This window comes from Stegodyphus dumicola, chromosome X2, assembly GCF_044657685.1.
Source record: "Stegodyphus dumicola isolate Sdum_Otavi_A_Nest chromosome X2, ASM4465768v1".
Classification (NCBI taxonomy): domain Eukaryota; kingdom Metazoa; phylum Arthropoda; class Arachnida; order Araneae; family Eresidae; genus Stegodyphus; species Stegodyphus dumicola.
Genome location: NC_140781.1, coordinates 39,031,521 through 39,049,674, shown reverse-complemented (window position 1 = coordinate 39,049,674; position 18,154 = coordinate 39,031,521). Strand labels below are relative to the sequence as shown.

Below are 18,154 nucleotides of genomic sequence, written 5' to 3'. Positions count from 1 at the left end.
AGATGTATTACCATTATCTACAGTAATCAGTATTTCGAGAAAGCCTATTCAACGCTAACGATATCTTCCACTCACAGAAAATTAGTTAGAGATACCGCACAGTTTATGAAATTGTATTAAATTATCTACTTAATAAAATAATAAAATGCAGAGATTAGTATTAGTGATATATAATAATACAGTTTGATATGCAATAAAACTTGACACGATCTTAAAAGTAATTCCACCTACTTTCGAAGAAAGAAATATCAGACGCATAGTTCATAATGTATCAAACTTAGAAACTGCAAATTTCCATGAACCCCACTGAGTGTGAACCCCACTGAGTGTGAGTTTGTTTCACATTGTCATTTCTAGCGTGGATTTCGTAAGGCATGTCGACGTGCAGTAATCAGGAAAAGGTGGACATGAATTTTATGTATGATCTTGCCAATGGGAATGCTCTGGAAGCCGAACGACTGTACAGGCAGCGTTTCCCGAGAAGCCAAGTGGCAGACTGAAAAATGTTCGAGCGATTCCATCGATGCCTGTGTGAAACAGAATGCTTTGTCAGCGGCCTGCATGATACATGGCGTGGCAGGAGTGTGCTGACGCCTTAAGTTGTAGGGGACATTCTACAAAGAGTGGAAGATTGTCGTCCGGATATTAGCACGCGAGAGGTTTCCCTTGCCGTAAATGCGCTCCACTCAATTGTTTGGCAAGTATTAAGGGTCGGAGCATTACAACCTTGTCATGTACAGTAAGTGCAAGCCTTGATACCAGCAGATTATGCGCCACGTGTCGAGTTTGCAAGTTGGTTTTTGCAACAGCTAGCAGCGCAGCCTGATTTCAGTGCACATGTGTTATTCACGGATGAATGCACCTTTACTCGTGAAAGCATTTCTAATACGCACCTTTATCAACGTTTAAATTGTTGCCCATGACATTCGAAACATCCTATATATGCCTTTTTACAGTACTGGAACTACTTCAGTTACAATAATTTAGGAGCTACAGTCTGCTAAATACAATATCTGTTCCAAGACCCTAAAACAAAATGCCTTTTTGGTTAAGTTTGGTTCGTAAATTATTTCGTTTTTTGAAAATTTGAATGATAAAATGGAAAATAACTGTCATTAAAAGTTCTGAAAATGTTAGATTGGATACAGCATTCAACAAGCTGATTTATTTCCCTTCTATGACATCTGAAATATGTAACATATGTGAAGTTTTATAATTTTTATATTCAGTGTTTATTACTTAGTCCTTAATATTTTTTTTTAGATGAGACCTGCAATACAAAAGTTGATGTTCCATTTGGCTTGGGCTCCAGAGAAGCTGGAATCTGAAAAGGTATTTAAAGTATAATTCTCTTAGACTGTATTCTGTATCTAAGATGTTTTCATCCTGAATTTAACAGAGAATAAGCATATTTTCTTTGTTACTGCAATAGATTGTATGTCATAAAAAAACGATATTTTTAAATTAAACCCGGCTTCGAAAATATATGTATATTATGAATGGGAAACGTGTATAATACATTTATATACCAATAATATGCATGTATTTTCACAGCCATGTTGCTTATAAAAATGCCATTCAGCGGTCTGCAATAATTATGCAGCAGACTGAAAAATTCATATGTTATATGGTAAATTGATATAAGTAAGAAGAAAATAAGCACATGCGTATCTTCTATACAATTAAAATCCCTATAAAACGTTAAGAATAGCATATTTTCGGAAATTTCCTAAGAAACGGAAACTAACTCAACAGTTATTCTAAAGATTTCTTTAAAGACTAAAAGCATGCTTTTCTTTGCTTGAAATGTACTCTGAATTGTATATTTTACGACAGAAAATCGTAATAATTCATAAGCCTAAAACTGACTGAGCATTTTTCAAAATGATTTGTTTTACTAAACGTAATGCCTTTATTAAAAAATGTTTTGAGTAAAACGTTTCAGCGATACTTCAATAGGTAAAGAACATTTAGGCTTTTCAACTAAACGTAATTCCTTTATTAAAAAATGTTTTGAGTTAAACGTTTCAGCGATACTTTAATAGTTGGGAACATTTAGGCTTTTCAACTCTTTCTTTATTTATTTTAGTCACAAGATTTATTATGATTTTCTCTTCCAACATTACGAAATATTAAGCATTTACCGTCTTATATTGCTATTGCAGAATTGCTTTCTATAAAGCATTAACAGAAATATATTATAAGCATTACCTGAATGGCATTTTGGACTAATTTTTTCATTATTATTTTAGTTAAGCTGTGCTCTTGCTTCAATTCGAAATCAAGATTTTTACACAAACTCGTAGTTTAGAATGGACTTATAACTCGACTTCAAATAATGTTCTCAGTTCAGCTAACTTATCATTCGCTTTAAGGCTAAAAACGTTACGAATGCCACTTTTGACTTCATGATCAATTAAAGCAAAGCAGAAAACGTCGATTTCTGTGTCTCCAATTTCTGTATCTGCTACTAAATTAATATTTTACAAAAAAAAGCAACGAACTGTCATTCAAAGCAATAGCGTACTCTTTTTATTTCAAATATAAAGTCTCTAATCTCAATAGAAATCTTTCCACTCAAAAAAACCGATTTTAGTGCGTTCAGTATTTCTGTATCATATATAAGCAAAATAATTCATAAACAATTAATTTAATTAAAAGTACGATAAAAATTAGCAACAAGAATCAGTGCAATGTAATAAAGAATTTTCAGCAAAGATTTTTAAACCAATTAAAAAGCATAATATTCATCGTCTTTTGCCTACGCTTTAAACATATAATGTGTTGTAAAACTCATTTATAAAACCCTTTAGTAGAAAACAAATGGAAATAAGATTTGACTCTTCATGCCTATTACTATGTAAAAGCCTATGGAAAACCAAACAACTCTGCATTAAGAACTCAAATGACACTTCAGTAAAGGGATTCTGCTATAAAAAAAACTCCAATTAAGAAAAGTAGAAAAATGTTTAAAATTAACGTTTTAGATTGACAAAAATATTTATATATATATTGATATATACAGACAGATAGGTAGACTTATGTAGATGATAAATATGTAAGATTCCCATACTTAAAAAATTCTTATATTTAAGGGATTTAAATTTAACATAAATCTGCAGAATTCCTAGTTCTTTTAAAGTAATACGATCTTCTTATATATATCTGCTTAGCGAATAAAACTCCACCATGGTAAATCTTCTTAAACAATCTGGTATTAAATCAAACAATAGATATAACAAACTATCAAAATAATCTGGTATTAAATTTATATCTGCTGTTCGTATACTTGTATGCTTCCAAAATACCCTAATGCTTCACCAATAGATTACTGTGCTTCTGGAGCAAAAGAAAAGGCTTTTTAAAAGTCAAACCTAAAAAACTGGATATTCTTTGGAAAGCGCTAGAAGAGAAGTTCAAAAGATAACTTACCTAATTTTAATTGAAGATCTCATGTTTTTTAAAATGAAGTTTGTTAATTTAGAGTAAGGTTTATCAGAGAAAAAGTTTTTAATATAACTTTGTTGTTTAAAACGCCAATTTTATTGCAAAAACATGTTCTAAAAATTTGTAAAAGCCTTTGTAATTTGTCATAAAATGTTCGTAGAATTACATATTGACACTCCGCAATAAATAACAGTTTATCATAATTTAATTTTTGGGTGCAACGTTTTTTTTTTTTTTTTTTTTTTTTTTTTTTTTTTTTTTTTTTTAATTTCCAGGAAAAAGCACGCTTCGTTTATATTTATAAAAGTTTTTATACGAAAACCTAAATGGAATACCAAATGGCAAATTAGATAGACATTTATTTTTATGCACAGCATTTATGTGCTTCAGAAATACGTATGTATATCAAGTGAATAACGGAAAAAATGGTTTCATAAAACATAAAAATCCTTGATATCGACTGTGTGTCTTATGTGAGAAATCATGAATGATAAAAAATTTGCATGTGAACTTTCTCAGGGTAAAGTAAAATGCTTGAAGGTCGGAAAAGAAGGAAAGAGAAGTTAGTTTGAAGAAAGTCAAGTGGTGACAGAAATCAGGAGTGAAAAAAAATATTCTTCTAAACTTTCAAAGTACGAGAGTCAAAATAAATCTTTGAGGGTCGAGTGGAGAAGAAAAGCGAATTCACATATTAAGTCAGCGGTCGTCAACCCTTAGAACTTCACGGACCACTACATATATAATTTTATATTTGTCGGACCACGAATAGGAATTTTAAAAAAAAAGAAAAAAGGTAAATGCATTTATACAGTAATAATTAGCAAACTACACATATTTCGTTCACATTGAAAAATTACATTCAGACAAAAAAAGCGACGCACCACGACGCACCGAGAAGATATGAAGCAAATTAGACACAAATTGATATGCATACAGGTTTCGACGGAAAATGCAAAATTTTACATTTTGGCTGCCAGTTAATGAACGGTTACAGCGCTACAGCGCATCTAATCTGCGCAACTGGCAGGATATTTAAGAGGAGAAATTACCATTCCAGGTCATAAATTCTTCACGAATTTCATTCCATGTACTCTGGTAGACAGTAACTATGTCTCGCATACAGGTGCGCGAACGATATCCGCAGATGTCAGAGTTAAAGAGAGGTCGTGTAGTTGAGCTCAAAGAAGCCGGCGTCTTATCGGCGAATAGCTCGACATTTGAGCAGTAGCGATGCCACTATTAGACGATGTTGGGAGAAATGGGTGAACCATGGCCGCACACAGCGTCAAGAAGGAAGCGGTAGGCCTAGAAAAACGACATAACCCGAAGACCGAGCAATCGTCAGAGCGGCACTCACAGCCCCAGATGCATCATTATCATCGATTGTACGTGCAACTACTGCTTCAGCGACCTCAAGGACCATTCGTAGACGGCTCACAGAAAGGGGGCTGAGGTCACGGCGCCCCTTGCGCCGACTACCATTGACCTCTGTACAACGTCAAGCTCGTTTGCAGTGGTGACGGGCTCATTCGCACTGGAATGTTACTGACTGAAGTAGAATAGTCTTCAGGGATAAGTTTCGCTTTGAACTGAGCCCCAATGACCAGCGAAGGCGAGTCTGGAGACGCCCTGGATAGCGGTGGGATACCAACCTGACTGTCTTCCGGCAGACAGGCCGACAACCAGGAGTGATGGTCTGGGCTGCCATTTCATTTCATAGTAGGACACCTTGGTTGTCATCCGTCGCAACCTTACAGCACAGAGGTACGTCGACGAAGTTGTAAGGCCCGTTGTGTTGCATTTCAAATCCCGCCACCCTGGGCTTACATTTCAACACGATAATGCCAGCCTCCACACAGCACATGTTTCTACTGCTTGCCTTATTGCTTGCCGAACATTACCTTGGCCAGCAAGTCGCCGGATCTCTCTCCTATTGAGCAGGTTTGGAGCATTATGGGCAGCGCCCTCCAACCAGTTCGGGATGTTGACGATCTAACGCGCCAACTGGACAGAATTTGGCACGATATTCCTCAGGAGGACATCCGCAACCTCTATCAATTCATGCCAATCCGAATAACTGCTTGCATAAGGACCAGAAGTGGACAAACGCGTTACTGACCTTTTCACTTTGTGAAGCTCTATCACTTCAATAAATCATCTAACTTTTCTCAAACTGTAATCATCTGTTTTTCTGTACATGTGCATCACTTCTACAGATTTTCATTCAGATGACTCTTTCTTGGTGTGTCGTTTTTTTTGGTCAAAGAGTGTCTATGAAAGTATAAAAAATCTTACCTTCTTGTACAGAAAGCTTCATATTTCTATATTACTGAAAAGGAACTTCACAAAAAGCAAGAACAAACCGGCAAACGCAAATCAGTATCAATAAGCTGATATTATTATGAGGCCAATTTTTAATTATTGTAAACATAATAATCATCTCTTGCTCAGCAGTGGTGCAATCGATCAACAGTTAGAGAAAACTAAAACGGAAACTTCCAGTGATGCAATTATAAACAAGAATGCAGATGGTTCTCATAAAAATCCATTAAGTTGCCTATTGACACGGAGAAAAGGAAAGAGAATTCCTGTTCGCGCTATTATTGATAATAGAGGCATACATGGATGCCAATTCTCACTTTCAAATGTCGCTAGATATACCTGCAAAAGTAGCTAAAAGTCGCTAAATTCAGAAGAAATTTCGCTAAAAGTAGCACTAAAATTAAAAAAGAAGTATAATCCATATTCCATAATAGGTTTTTGTTACTCGTCATTTTTTAAACTGAATTTTCGTAAAAATATGAATATTGTCCCAATTTTTCAGCGGACCATCAAAAACGTTTTACGGACCACCAGTGGTCCGTGGACCACCGGTTGGCAACCCCTGTATTAAGGGAATCAGATGGTGACAAAATTTACAGGTATTATATCTCGTGATTTTTCTGGGGTCTCAAATCTGGAGATGAATAAAATCCTTTTGTTCGGTACTTACACTAGTAGAAAAAATTATAAGATTTATGAAACCAAATATTCATAAGAACTTAATTTCATTTTTTTCCATTATCTAACTAAAAATGTTCCACGTGAATTCAACTTCTTTCGAAATAAAATAAAGTGAAATGAATCATCTACAATGATAAAAAAAAGAGCTTTTCATTCCAAACCGCGCTGTTGGAGACAAAGTAAATTGAGGAGTCTGAACAGCATGAATATTGCTTAGAATTTTAGACTCGATTTCCTTGCTTATTTCTGAGAGGTGTGAGCCAGGAGTTTGAAGAGTTTTGGAAACACTGTCGAGTCTAACATTGTGCATTCTCTATGTCAACATACCAGCATAGTAAAGTGATACAGCTAACGCTTCTCATTCTCATTAAGTAACTTCAATATATACCGCATCGCGTTTCAAAATGAAGTTCTTTAATTAATAAAGTATAAATATTAATTTAACTTGTAAAAAATTATTGCATTCCCCTGTGCGTGCTCTTGTGGTTAAGTGGTTAGTTCGTCCAGCTATAATTGAAAGATTTGAGGCTCAAACCTGGAGAGAACATACCTGATTCTTCTCATTTCTTTCAACATACAACCTAATGGTAGGGACCATTTGGTTGTTCCTTATAACCTCATCAAAAAGCAAGTATTTCGTTAGGCTCATCAGACTTTTTTCTATTCTTTTTTTGACGCTGTCTAATGAGTCGCATAGATGTTCATCTTATATTTTTCAAAAATATATTCATTCCATTTTTTTTTCATTTTTCCCAAACTAAAAGTAATTTTGGAATACCGTATTTGATGGCATATAAGACGCACTTTTTTTCCTAAATTTGGTCTCAAAAAAGTTACCTGCGTCTTATACGTGAAGGATACAGTCTTATACGTGAAGGTAATTGCATTCAATAATTATTTATTTGGCTTTTACGAAACGTGAGAACTAAAAGAAACCACGCTATTGAAACTTCTTTTTTTCCTTGTGTGGCCGTCTACATAAGGGTGCGTCTTATATGCCACTGCGTCTTATATGCCGTCAAATACGGTATATCTCTTTGAAAATGAAGCCATTGTTGCTCTGTTCTGTAGTTTAGTTTGCTACCTTAGTGCGCGATTAAGATAATAGTCCCGAATCAAAAATACAAAAATGGCGAAGAAGCAGACGAACAAAACCAGTTTTACGATTATTAGGAGGTACATAGCTTTGCGCTATGCGAATAGTAAACAAATGAAGAAATTGAGCGTAAAATTACAACAAATAAGCATAATATTTACTGCACATTAAACGAAACATTTACTTATGTTAAATTCACATTGAATGTCTTCATTTGTTTACTAAAAGAACTTTTAACAATACTTTCTTGGCTTTAAAAGGCATAGAGAGAATTAAGACTGGTGCAAAATGTTTTGATAAAACAGGATGGCTGGGTTAAATATCTATCCTACATGTGTGTCGACGGTTTAAACAGAGTTTTCTTTCACAATAATTTCTTATACAGTCTTTTCCTACATAATGTGAGTTTGTGTAAAATCCACTAATCCTTCCTGTGTACTTTCTGTCCCAGTGTTTTGTATTTAAATTTATAAATCTTTTCTAAACGTTATTTTAACTCAACGAAAATAAACTCAAATCACTACAAAACATTTCACTACAAAATTCACTTCCATTCTTATTTTATTAGCTTATAATACTATGCAGTCTTTTAAATAAATTAATAAAATAAATGCACAACTTATTTTTAGAATCAACAGATGTTTTATGTGTGTTAATAAGAAATCAGTTTTAATGAAGTTTCACACAAGATTTAAGCAACTTTTATTCTAATATCCAAGATTATTAGTTGAAAAGTCTTTATAACGATAAAAAAAGTTGGAAAAACTTAAAGCATAGTATTTAACTGCTTGACTATGTTTACTCTTCATGCCAGTATCTTTTTATGGCATAGTTTTTAATTTATGTCTTTTTCACATAGTGTGTTGCCCCATTATTGGAGTACCTGGAAAAAACTTTCAGAGAGATGAATTCGAATTTTCTGAAGTCTACTTTCCAAAGGCTGCTGCTGTCTATTTGGGATCAAGTACTTTCAGAAATATCTGCAACGGCCAAATCAAACATTGGGGTATTAATTTTTATTTTTTGTGTCAAATAATGCTATTTTTGCACTATATTATTATAGAAATGCATATTTAGGGTAAGAAAGATCTTACAGCACATCATATTTTGTAGTACAAATAATTTTCCTTGCTATTAATCTTTCAAAATGCTTTTGAAACGCACGTCGAAGCTGTGTAATAGATGTGAAGAAATGCCGTATTTTTCCACTTAACTTTTTAGCGTAAGGTTCTCAAAATTTATTAACTATTCACATAATTTTGCCCTTTCTCGGGGTTTTCAGAAAGCAAGCTTTCCTAAATTTTAAAATGGGTTGACTATGTAGTGATTATTTTCGTCTTACTGATTGATTTGCTTGTGGATTTTGGGTGCATGTGCTCTGAATGGTGAAGGAATAATAAAGAGCTTAAAGAGCTTATGGGAATGTCTAATGTTCATCATGGTCTGAGGATCATTTCACGGAAGAAGACAGACTTGGTTTGTTACTTAGGATAATAGCAGCGGACAACAATAACAGCAAGCGAAGTTCACGCTGCAAAGTATAAATGAATATATAACTAAACACTGGTAATGTTAATATTACTATGTATTCTTATTAAAATATAGGATTTTGAAAAAAAATAGTATTCTCAGAGTTACCAGTAGTTTGTTTATCCATGAATACTTTTCATTTCTTATGTTCTTATTTTAAACACGTCCTTCAAAAATTAAGTTACTTGCACAAATTCCCCCTCTCTATTTTCGTAGGCTAAAAATTGTTAAGGGGGGGGAAATACTCGAGTAAATTCAGTATATCCAATTTAAACATTAAAAGATGATAAAATTCTATTTTCCTCAGTGAAATTAACTCAAATGAGGCTTAATTTTTGTTTAAAACTAATAATAACTGCGAAACTGATTTAATAAAACTGGTAAGTAATTAGTAGTTATTAAAGCCTCACTAATTTATGTTAATTAAGTTTTTAAATGTAGTTTCTAATCATTAATTCTAAACTTGATGCATTTTTCTTTTTATACAGAAAGAAAAATCACCTTTCTTCCGTCGACTGTTTACCTCCTTGCATATGCTAGCAGAATTCTTCCACAGAGATGAATATATGCTACCTATCTCCGAAGTGCATAGTCCAATATATCGGGTATTCTTTTTATTTGGTTTCTGTTAATTAGTAACAAAAACACCGTTTTTATTTCAATTTCTTGAATGCTCTTCTTGACAATGAAATTCTCATACACAGAAAGAGTAGTCGTGAACGAATGTAGTGTGTGAAATCACTTTATTTATCTCATCAAATTCGCCATATGTTTTGATTTTCAGTTTAAGACACAGCCATTCACAGGCTGCTTAGTGAAGTCATTTTGCTTATCTTATAATAATCTGTCCCTTGAAGATTCTGCATTAATGCTATTAATCCAGTATTTTTTAATCAGTGCCTCGGGCATTCATTGCTTAGCTATTTAAAACGGATTAGGATAGTTTGCTAACGACATTCAATAGGATCCTACGCAAATTCAATTAGTGAAAAGCGTAATGTCTTATACGAATGCCTTGTAGATAATGTTAAGATGTAGTGAGTGCTATCTTGGTAAATTGTCAAAAAATGCCATTGTTTTAAACTGCATGATGTAGTCAAAATTATATTTCCCTGTGTCTTAATTCAAATTGCTAATATACGAAATTTTTAGTACTTAACGAATTTCTAAAAGCTTCTCCGTTTGTCTTGCACTAACAAGGAAATACGATGCATCTACAGTTAATTTATACAAAATTGCAGTTCTTTCTTGCACTGAATGCTATTTTAGCATAGATTCGCCAACTCTTCTATATAAATATATGACCAGACCAAACACTAGGTTAAGAAGTAAATCTGATCTGTATAAGTGTATGACTAGGTGGATCACCGGATCAAGATCAAACACTGGGATTGGGCATTTCAATGTCAAGAAAAGTATATTCATGTGATATCATTAAATAGTATACAACTTTATATAGTACGTAGTGTATAGATAGCATATAGAGTTTGTTAGCATTAATTAACTAATTATTTTAAGATTTAGACCTTTACTGTCTCTTCATCTTTCCGTTTACACACCAGAATGCAAATTAGCTCGGGTGTCTTTAAGTAAATTGTAAGACAGAGAGTGTTTTGCCTCTCGAGACCACGTTACTAGGTTGCGAGCTCAGATAAGATGAGTAGTCTTCGACCTTTCGTTATAATTACCAATATTTAATCTCTACGCGGGCTAGGTTTCAGCTAACTTGGCTTTAAACTGATCTGTGTAGCCTTCTGCTTCTAATTTACTTGAAATTAAATTTTGTATTTGACTGTAACTTTACGTTATTTCGTCATGAGTGCTGGCTGGCTGAGCTTGTAAGCACTACGTACGCCTTCTATTGTTCTTAGTTTAAAATAAATGGTACTTTTACACTCTTCTCAAGTTTCAATTGTTATTTTAGACTTAGCGATAATTCACTTTGAATCTGTCTAAAGTTTGGTTACAGTTTATGATAGCAAAGAGGATTAGTAAACTTTATAAGTACATAAAAACTCATGCATTATGATACTTATGTATAGTGAATAGCGTAGTGTAAAAGAAATTTTTAAAATAAAAAGTGATATAACTTTTTAAAAGGCAGAGTTTGAAGGAAATGTTAAAAAGTTCAGACACTAAATTTAAATTAAAAATGAAGAAAAGGATTTTATAAAATAAGCTTCTATTTAAAATTCATAAGATAATAAATGAAGTAAAAGTAAAAAAATAATTTATTGTCTAGTTTAATGGGAACAAGAAATCAATTTTTTGTATACAATATTATATCACGATTACAAAAGCATTTGCCAGCCTTAACAAATTTATAAAGATAATACTTTAGAAATTTACCAAAGTGTCGTCCCACGCTTTTATACTTTTCATAATGAAACTCGATTTCATAGGCGACCATGCTTTAATTATTGACATAAAACTGTGGATCAATTTATGCTGCAAATTATTTAATCACTTGACACCATTAAACGATAAGATGAATTATTTTTCTACTTTTATTTTATTGATTATTTTATGAATTTTAAATAAAATCTTAGTTTATAAAAACTCGTCTTTCAATTTTTTTTTTCTTTTAATTTCCATCTTTTCAGTCTCAATCTACACAAAGTAAAATTAATGTAATTAAATGAAAGCGAAATGAAATAGCTACCTATCTTTCATATAACTTCGGCTTTTATTTGCTGCATTGGATTACGTTCATAGTTTTCTATGATATGCATAATTATTGTGGTCTGTGCAACGTTTGAATAGTTGTTACAATTTTTAATGCCAGAGAATTACATATTAATACCCAATTTTAGGTTTACACTCATAGTTATAGAAAGGGATGTCAACCACCCGTGGATAACTGAAGATTTCGCTCCCCTTCCTGTTTGCCAAGAATGGAAAAATTTCATTCTAAAAATCCGTAATACCAATTTGGCGCCCTCTTGATGTTGCACTCTGGATGCCCCCCTTGTCCCCTCCTGCAGCTACGCCATTGTTTGCACTTACATTGTTTACATTGCATACATTTTACATTACGACTGTCACTGTTTAAGTATTTCGAGTGTATCTCAGAAACATGTTCAAGCGGATGAATCTTTGAAGACATTTTAAACTTCGAAAGTACTCTGACTGTGAAACTAAAAGATCATTTTTTTCCTCTAAAAATTGTATCTGTAGAAGAAAAATAGAAAGCTTGATATCTATACTTGAAGTATATAGTAAAAAATATGTAGGATAATAAATTCTTATACTAAATAATTATTTCTCTTTACAGCGGCTTGAAAAAGAATTGAGTCTTCAAAAAGCGGAGACAACCCAGCTGATAGATATGTATTATCTTCAAAGAATGGAAGACCAGGTATGAAATTTTGTTAAAGAAAACAAGGAAGGGAAGGTGTCAGCCAAACATTCTTCCGAAGTTTAACTTTTAATTTATGTAGTAGAAGAGGTGGTTGAGAAAACTATATACTAGCAAGCACATAGATTGATGGTAGATAGATATTTTTAATAAGACTAATAACCCAGATAATATAACAAAACTGTAACATTTAAACAAATTTCCTGCTCAGTATGAATATTCGAGCTATTACGTAAAATCATGCTAAAAGTAACTGCAGTTGCTCAGCGACTAATCAAATCTCGCAACAGGAAACTGATCCAAATATTGGCAGCGAATGCGTAAGAGTACTCTTTCACTGTAGGTACGATACTTCATTTCTACCTAGCAGGCCTCAGTATCACTTCCAAGGTTACTTACCACTCTCAGGGATACTGAAGCATCCGCAGCGTTTCATATTCCAACCTTAATAACAGGTAGCGCCACGCGATAGTAGCAGCAAAGGAAGCTCGCACCAATTCGGCGCAGATATAACTAATCTAATTATGATAATTTAGTGTATTTCATTTCAATAATACAGGTAGTCTTCCAGTTTCACTTTTCTGAAAACTACACTGCTGTTGTTAATTCAACAAGTTAATTAATTATGCGAAAAATTATATACTTTCTTCAGTGTCAGTAGTAAACAGTATGACTGTGAGTTATGATTTAGTTTCATTTCATTTTAGCTCAAAGGACATTCCAGGCATCTGGTGTATTACAACCTTAGTATCGAGCGACACCTTGTGGTAATTAAAAGGGGAGAAAACAGATAATCATTGAGATCATTTCCACAAATAAAATGAATCATTGCGTTTATTTCAAATCGTAGTTTAGCATTACGATAAATCAGTTATGATTTCAAATCTAGCCTAATTTTCGTAAATAAATCGGGCATTTAATGCTTATTAGCTTCTGCAGCTAAGAAATCTACAGCCCCATTGAATGAGTATTACTCTGAGTGCTCTCAATTTTTTTTCTTTCAGGTTTTTGTGTCTCTTACTTAAGCGGATGACTGCTAATTATTTTTAATAGATTTCTGATCTGTTAAAAGTTATATATTACTTTAGATTATCTGTATCTTCAGCAACATTAGGTTTCATACTTAACCCATAGGAAAAAAGATCAAGTGTCTGCTAGGTAATTAGCACTAAGAAATGAAAAAAAAAATTACATCTATGTAAGGAAGTGTGACAGGTACAAAATGTGCTTTTAAGCCAGTTTTAGTTATAAACTTATAAATTAGTTACCAATTATACATAAATTACTACTGAAGGAGAAATACCCAACATTGATAGCATATCCTGCCAGTATGAGATGTCACTTGTCAGGTGTTAAGCAGAGCTACTCTATATCTAGATCAATTTGAAGATAATATGCTCGAATTGCATTCCATCTCCTACACATATCGTGCCACTCTTGAAGATTAATGTAACTGAATGTTTGAAATAAAGATAAACGCGCAATTCGACCAGTCGTCATTGAGATTATCTAATTTGTGATTTCCAGACTTTGCACTGACAATGTAGCAATGTTTGCTGGCTAAATTCAACATGGAAGCTAATTTCGTCAGTTTCCTGATATGCATTCCGCTTTCCCGCGGCTTAGTTGGATCAGCCACCCATTTGGAAGACATGATTTATAAATATAGGAATTAAATATTTTTTTAATTATTACCATAGATAGATAAGTATTTTACAGTATATTTGGATCAAGAATAAGCAAAATACTTACCTTGTTACCTTATTTACTTGTTATGATGTACCTGTTAATTGCTACAGAAGTACAATATATAGCCGTAGAGGTGTACATACCCATAGTTAATTTCATACGTCTGAATTTTCAAAAAGCGTAAACAGGAATTTGAGATTCTTTCCAAAACAGCAATAAAATGCTTGTTACAAAAATATTAATAAAATAACATTCATAAATTTCGGAGAGATGTGCACAGATAGTCTAAATGCGTAGTGGTTCCACATAGTCTCAATGCATAGATAGTCTGAATAATGCAAAAAGGCACTTGCATCAAGCATAGCATCAAAACTCAGTATCTGTTAATACTGACTGAGTCACTTTAGTTCCACGCATGTATCTGTTGTTTTACAAAATTTTACAAATAGGTAATCAGACTTGCATTACCTATTTGTAAAATTTTGTTACATAGAATTAAGCTTAAGTAATACTGTCTTGTTTCATTATCTCATTTTTTAACTTATTACCATAGATAGATAAGTATTTTACAGGATATTTGGATCAAGAATAAGCAAAATACTTATCTTGTTACCTTATTTACTTGTTATAATGTACCTGTTAATTGCTACAGAAGTACAATATATAGCCGCAGAGGTGTACATACCCGTAGTTAATTTCATACGTCTGAATTTTCCAAAAGCGTAAACAGGAATTTGAGATTCTTTCCAAAACAGAAATAAAATGCTTGTTACAAAAATATTAATAAAATAACATTCATAAATTTCGGAGAGATGTGCACAGATAGTCTAAATGCGTAGTGATTCCACGTAGTCTCAATGCACAGATAGTCTGAATAATGCAAAAAGGCACTTGAATCAAGCATAGCATCAAAACTCAGTATCTGTTGATACTGACTGAGTCCCATTAGTTCCACGCATGCATCTGTTAAAGTATGTTATCAAGACATTAAATTATAGGACTTAAACATAAATAAGTTTAGAAATTTAAACTATGACTGTAAATGTAAGTAAGAAATCTTACAAATAAACATCCCATATAATTAGAAAAGTCAAACAAGTGCTTAGACGGAGATAGCGAACTATAAATCGACAAGAAATCAATGTTTGCCGATATTATTTGAACAAATTTTATGAACTACGAAGCTCACCCCAAAACTAAACGGTCTTTGAGATCCGCTTAAAGCAGTAAATTCACCATTGATAGCTCCTTCAAATAGATTAGTTTGTAAACGTAAATATGCAAAAAAGATTTAAAACTTTGAATGACGGTGCTTTTCACTGATATAAACAAGCGAATAGGGTTGTTACCTATTTGTAAAGTTTTGTGACATAGAATTAAGCTTAAGTAATACTTTCTTCTTTCATTATCTCACTTTTGTATGACTTCTGTTAAATATTTCTTCTTTTTCGAAGAATGCAGCCTTTTCATCTACAAATCATGCTTCTGATTGAATCTTCTTGTGTCTCCAGTATGGGAAGATTAATTCATGTATATTGATTTTCCTGACTATCTCTAAATGCAGACTATTCACCATCATCTCTAAATTAAAATAAAGAAGTAAGTCCAAAGTATGTGAGAGTAAGTTAAAATTATGTGAAAACACATTTCCACGCAAAGGGATCGACAAACTTTCCTAAGTTATTTTTCATAGGCCAAGTAAGTATATACCTAGCTTGTACCAAATCTTTTAAATAATCTTATACTTAGCTAAAGATTATAATTTTCTGCGCAGCTAATAAATTCAAACACCTGTTTTTCCAAGCATGTTGATTCTGCAAAATAATTCTTTGATTTATAATTTATTTATAATTATTGTTTTTTATTTTCAGCATAAACTGCACCATGCTCCTTTTGGTAGTTTGACGGTGAATGCGTATTATGATGTAATGAAACAAAGTGTTTGTATTGAAGGTGAGAAAATGAAGTGTCTAAAAATTATGTTTTTGTTCTTTTAATCCGGCATGTCCAACTGCCGCTAGTGAGCCAAATACTCATAGTTACAAGAGCGCGGGCCGCAAAGATCGGGGAAAAGGCTATTTTCACACTTAATGATAAATTTAAAAAGTAAATAAATGCATAAAATATTACCTAATACTGTAGTTCTCAAAGAAGAAAAAGAAGGAGGTACATGAAAACGACCTTCAAGGTAGATTTATAGCTAGCGTTTCTTTCCTGACAACTGGCATCGTTTTCTTGTAACTAACTTTCAGATGTCTGGAGACATGCTGCTCGCATTAGCGATTTTTAGAAGTCAGATGAACGCCTGTTAACTTCGATCTCGTTGGGAGATTTGTTCCTTTCCATTAATAAGAAACTTTGTTCTCATTAATACATATTTCCGAACATGGATATCACGCACAATACGAACTTGCTAGTTTCTGATCGCCTCGCAGGCAAGTGTTTGTAAAATTCGGAGAAACACGAATTTTTGCTTTACTTGTAGAAACATTAGGTATTTTGGATGCAGGGAGAAGTGAAAAATGAGCAACACCTTCGCCGGAAATCGAACCACGGACCTCTGGAATACGCGCCCAGCGTGCAGACCACCACCCTACGAAGGCATGCTAAGAAGGCGGGATAAATACCTTATATGCTCCCCTTTTAAAAAGCGACTTGGGTAGGGGACCCAATCGCCAAATCCTGGGTGCGGAGAATCATCATCCATCGCCCTTTTAGTTCGGGCGTCACTGTAGAGACATTAGGTATTTTTGGAAGCAGGCAAGATGAAAAATGAGCAACGCCTTCGCCGGGGAACGAACCGCGGACCTCTGAAATACGCGCCCAGCGTGCAGACCACGGCTACAGCCGAAAAGTAGCAGAGAAAACAACGCAAGGAGAAAACGTCGTGGTACAAAACATCGTGGGAGAAAACATCGCAAACAGAAAACATCGCAGTCCTAAAATATCGTGGTCGAAAATAAAGCAGTTTAAAAACATCGTCGTCAAAAATATCCTGGTAAAAAATAAAGTACTTACAAATCATCGCATAACGATAACATCGCATACATACGTTTTTCACATCGCATATGTAACTGACTTTTGTCATAACTAACAAATCGACATCCAAAACATTTGTTGCACGCTATACATGAAAATGTTCACGACACTTTAAGAATAAACGGAAACAAAACAATTTGTAAATTTCATTAAAACAATATCAGATTAACAAATGTGAAAGAAAATAAGTTGATCATGAACTAAGCAATTTTTTAGAGGGAACCTCATGCAGTTATTTATCTTCCTATTTAGGCTCACCAGCGGCCGAACGGTAAAGTCGATGAACACTGGTAGTTCGGTCGGAGGTTCGAATCTCGCGAACGGGCTGGCTGCATGGGCGTTTTCGTGGTTTTCCCCATGTGTAACGTGTATACGAGCCAGTTTCCCTTAGAAAGTCCTCCACGGAGGCATCCCTCCCCTTAGGCAGATAGCCCTCGTGTGCTTTGCCATAATTAAATACACCATTATCTTCCTATTTCTAAGCATTTTTCATAAAATATTATCACTTTATAAAAAAAGCTTAATTTATTAATGACATAAAGCTTAATAGAATTTTAAATTTATATACTTAATTAAGTATATAAATTTAATATTCTATTAAACTTTTTAAGTTGCATTAATTTTCTACTCATTTTCAATTTTTAAATGCTTAAGTTTCCTTCTTATTTTTTCACCAAAAAATTATTAATTCCTTCAAATATATGAAATATAGAAGAAAAGAATCTCTCATTTCTTCTTGCGCTGTATGTTCTTTATACGAACATGTATTTACAACTTTCAAAACCTGAAAACGCATGTGTACGATCTTATCGTCATGTGATCATTTGTAGGTACTTTATTTTTTACCACGATATTTTTAAACAGTAAAGTTTTTGAAGCGCTTTATTTTCGACCAAGATATTTTGTACCACGATGTTTTAGAACTGCGATGTTTTCTCTTTGCGATATTTTCTCCCGCGATGTTCTGTACCGCGACGTTTTCTCCTTGCGTT

At 33.5% G+C, this 18,154-nt stretch overlaps 1 protein-coding gene across 3 annotated transcripts in view; it reads left to right on the top strand.

The window, feature by feature from the left end:
• LOC118186652 (BAI1-associated protein 3-like) overlaps positions 1–18,154 on the top strand; it is a 600,433-nt gene that overhangs the window by 564,100 nt on the left and 18,179 nt on the right. For all 3 annotated transcript variants that reach the window (XM_085808773.1, XM_085808772.1, XM_085808771.1), the window contains 5 exons: positions 1,264–1,332; positions 8,406–8,552; positions 9,565–9,681; positions 12,351–12,434; positions 15,995–16,076. In XM_085808773.1, the coding sequence (XP_085664899.1) occupies positions 1,264–1,332; positions 8,406–8,552; positions 9,565–9,681; positions 12,351–12,434; positions 15,995–16,076 (499 nt within the window). The remainder of the gene's footprint in view (positions 1–1,263; positions 1,333–8,405; positions 8,553–9,564; positions 9,682–12,350; positions 12,435–15,994; positions 16,077–18,154) is intronic.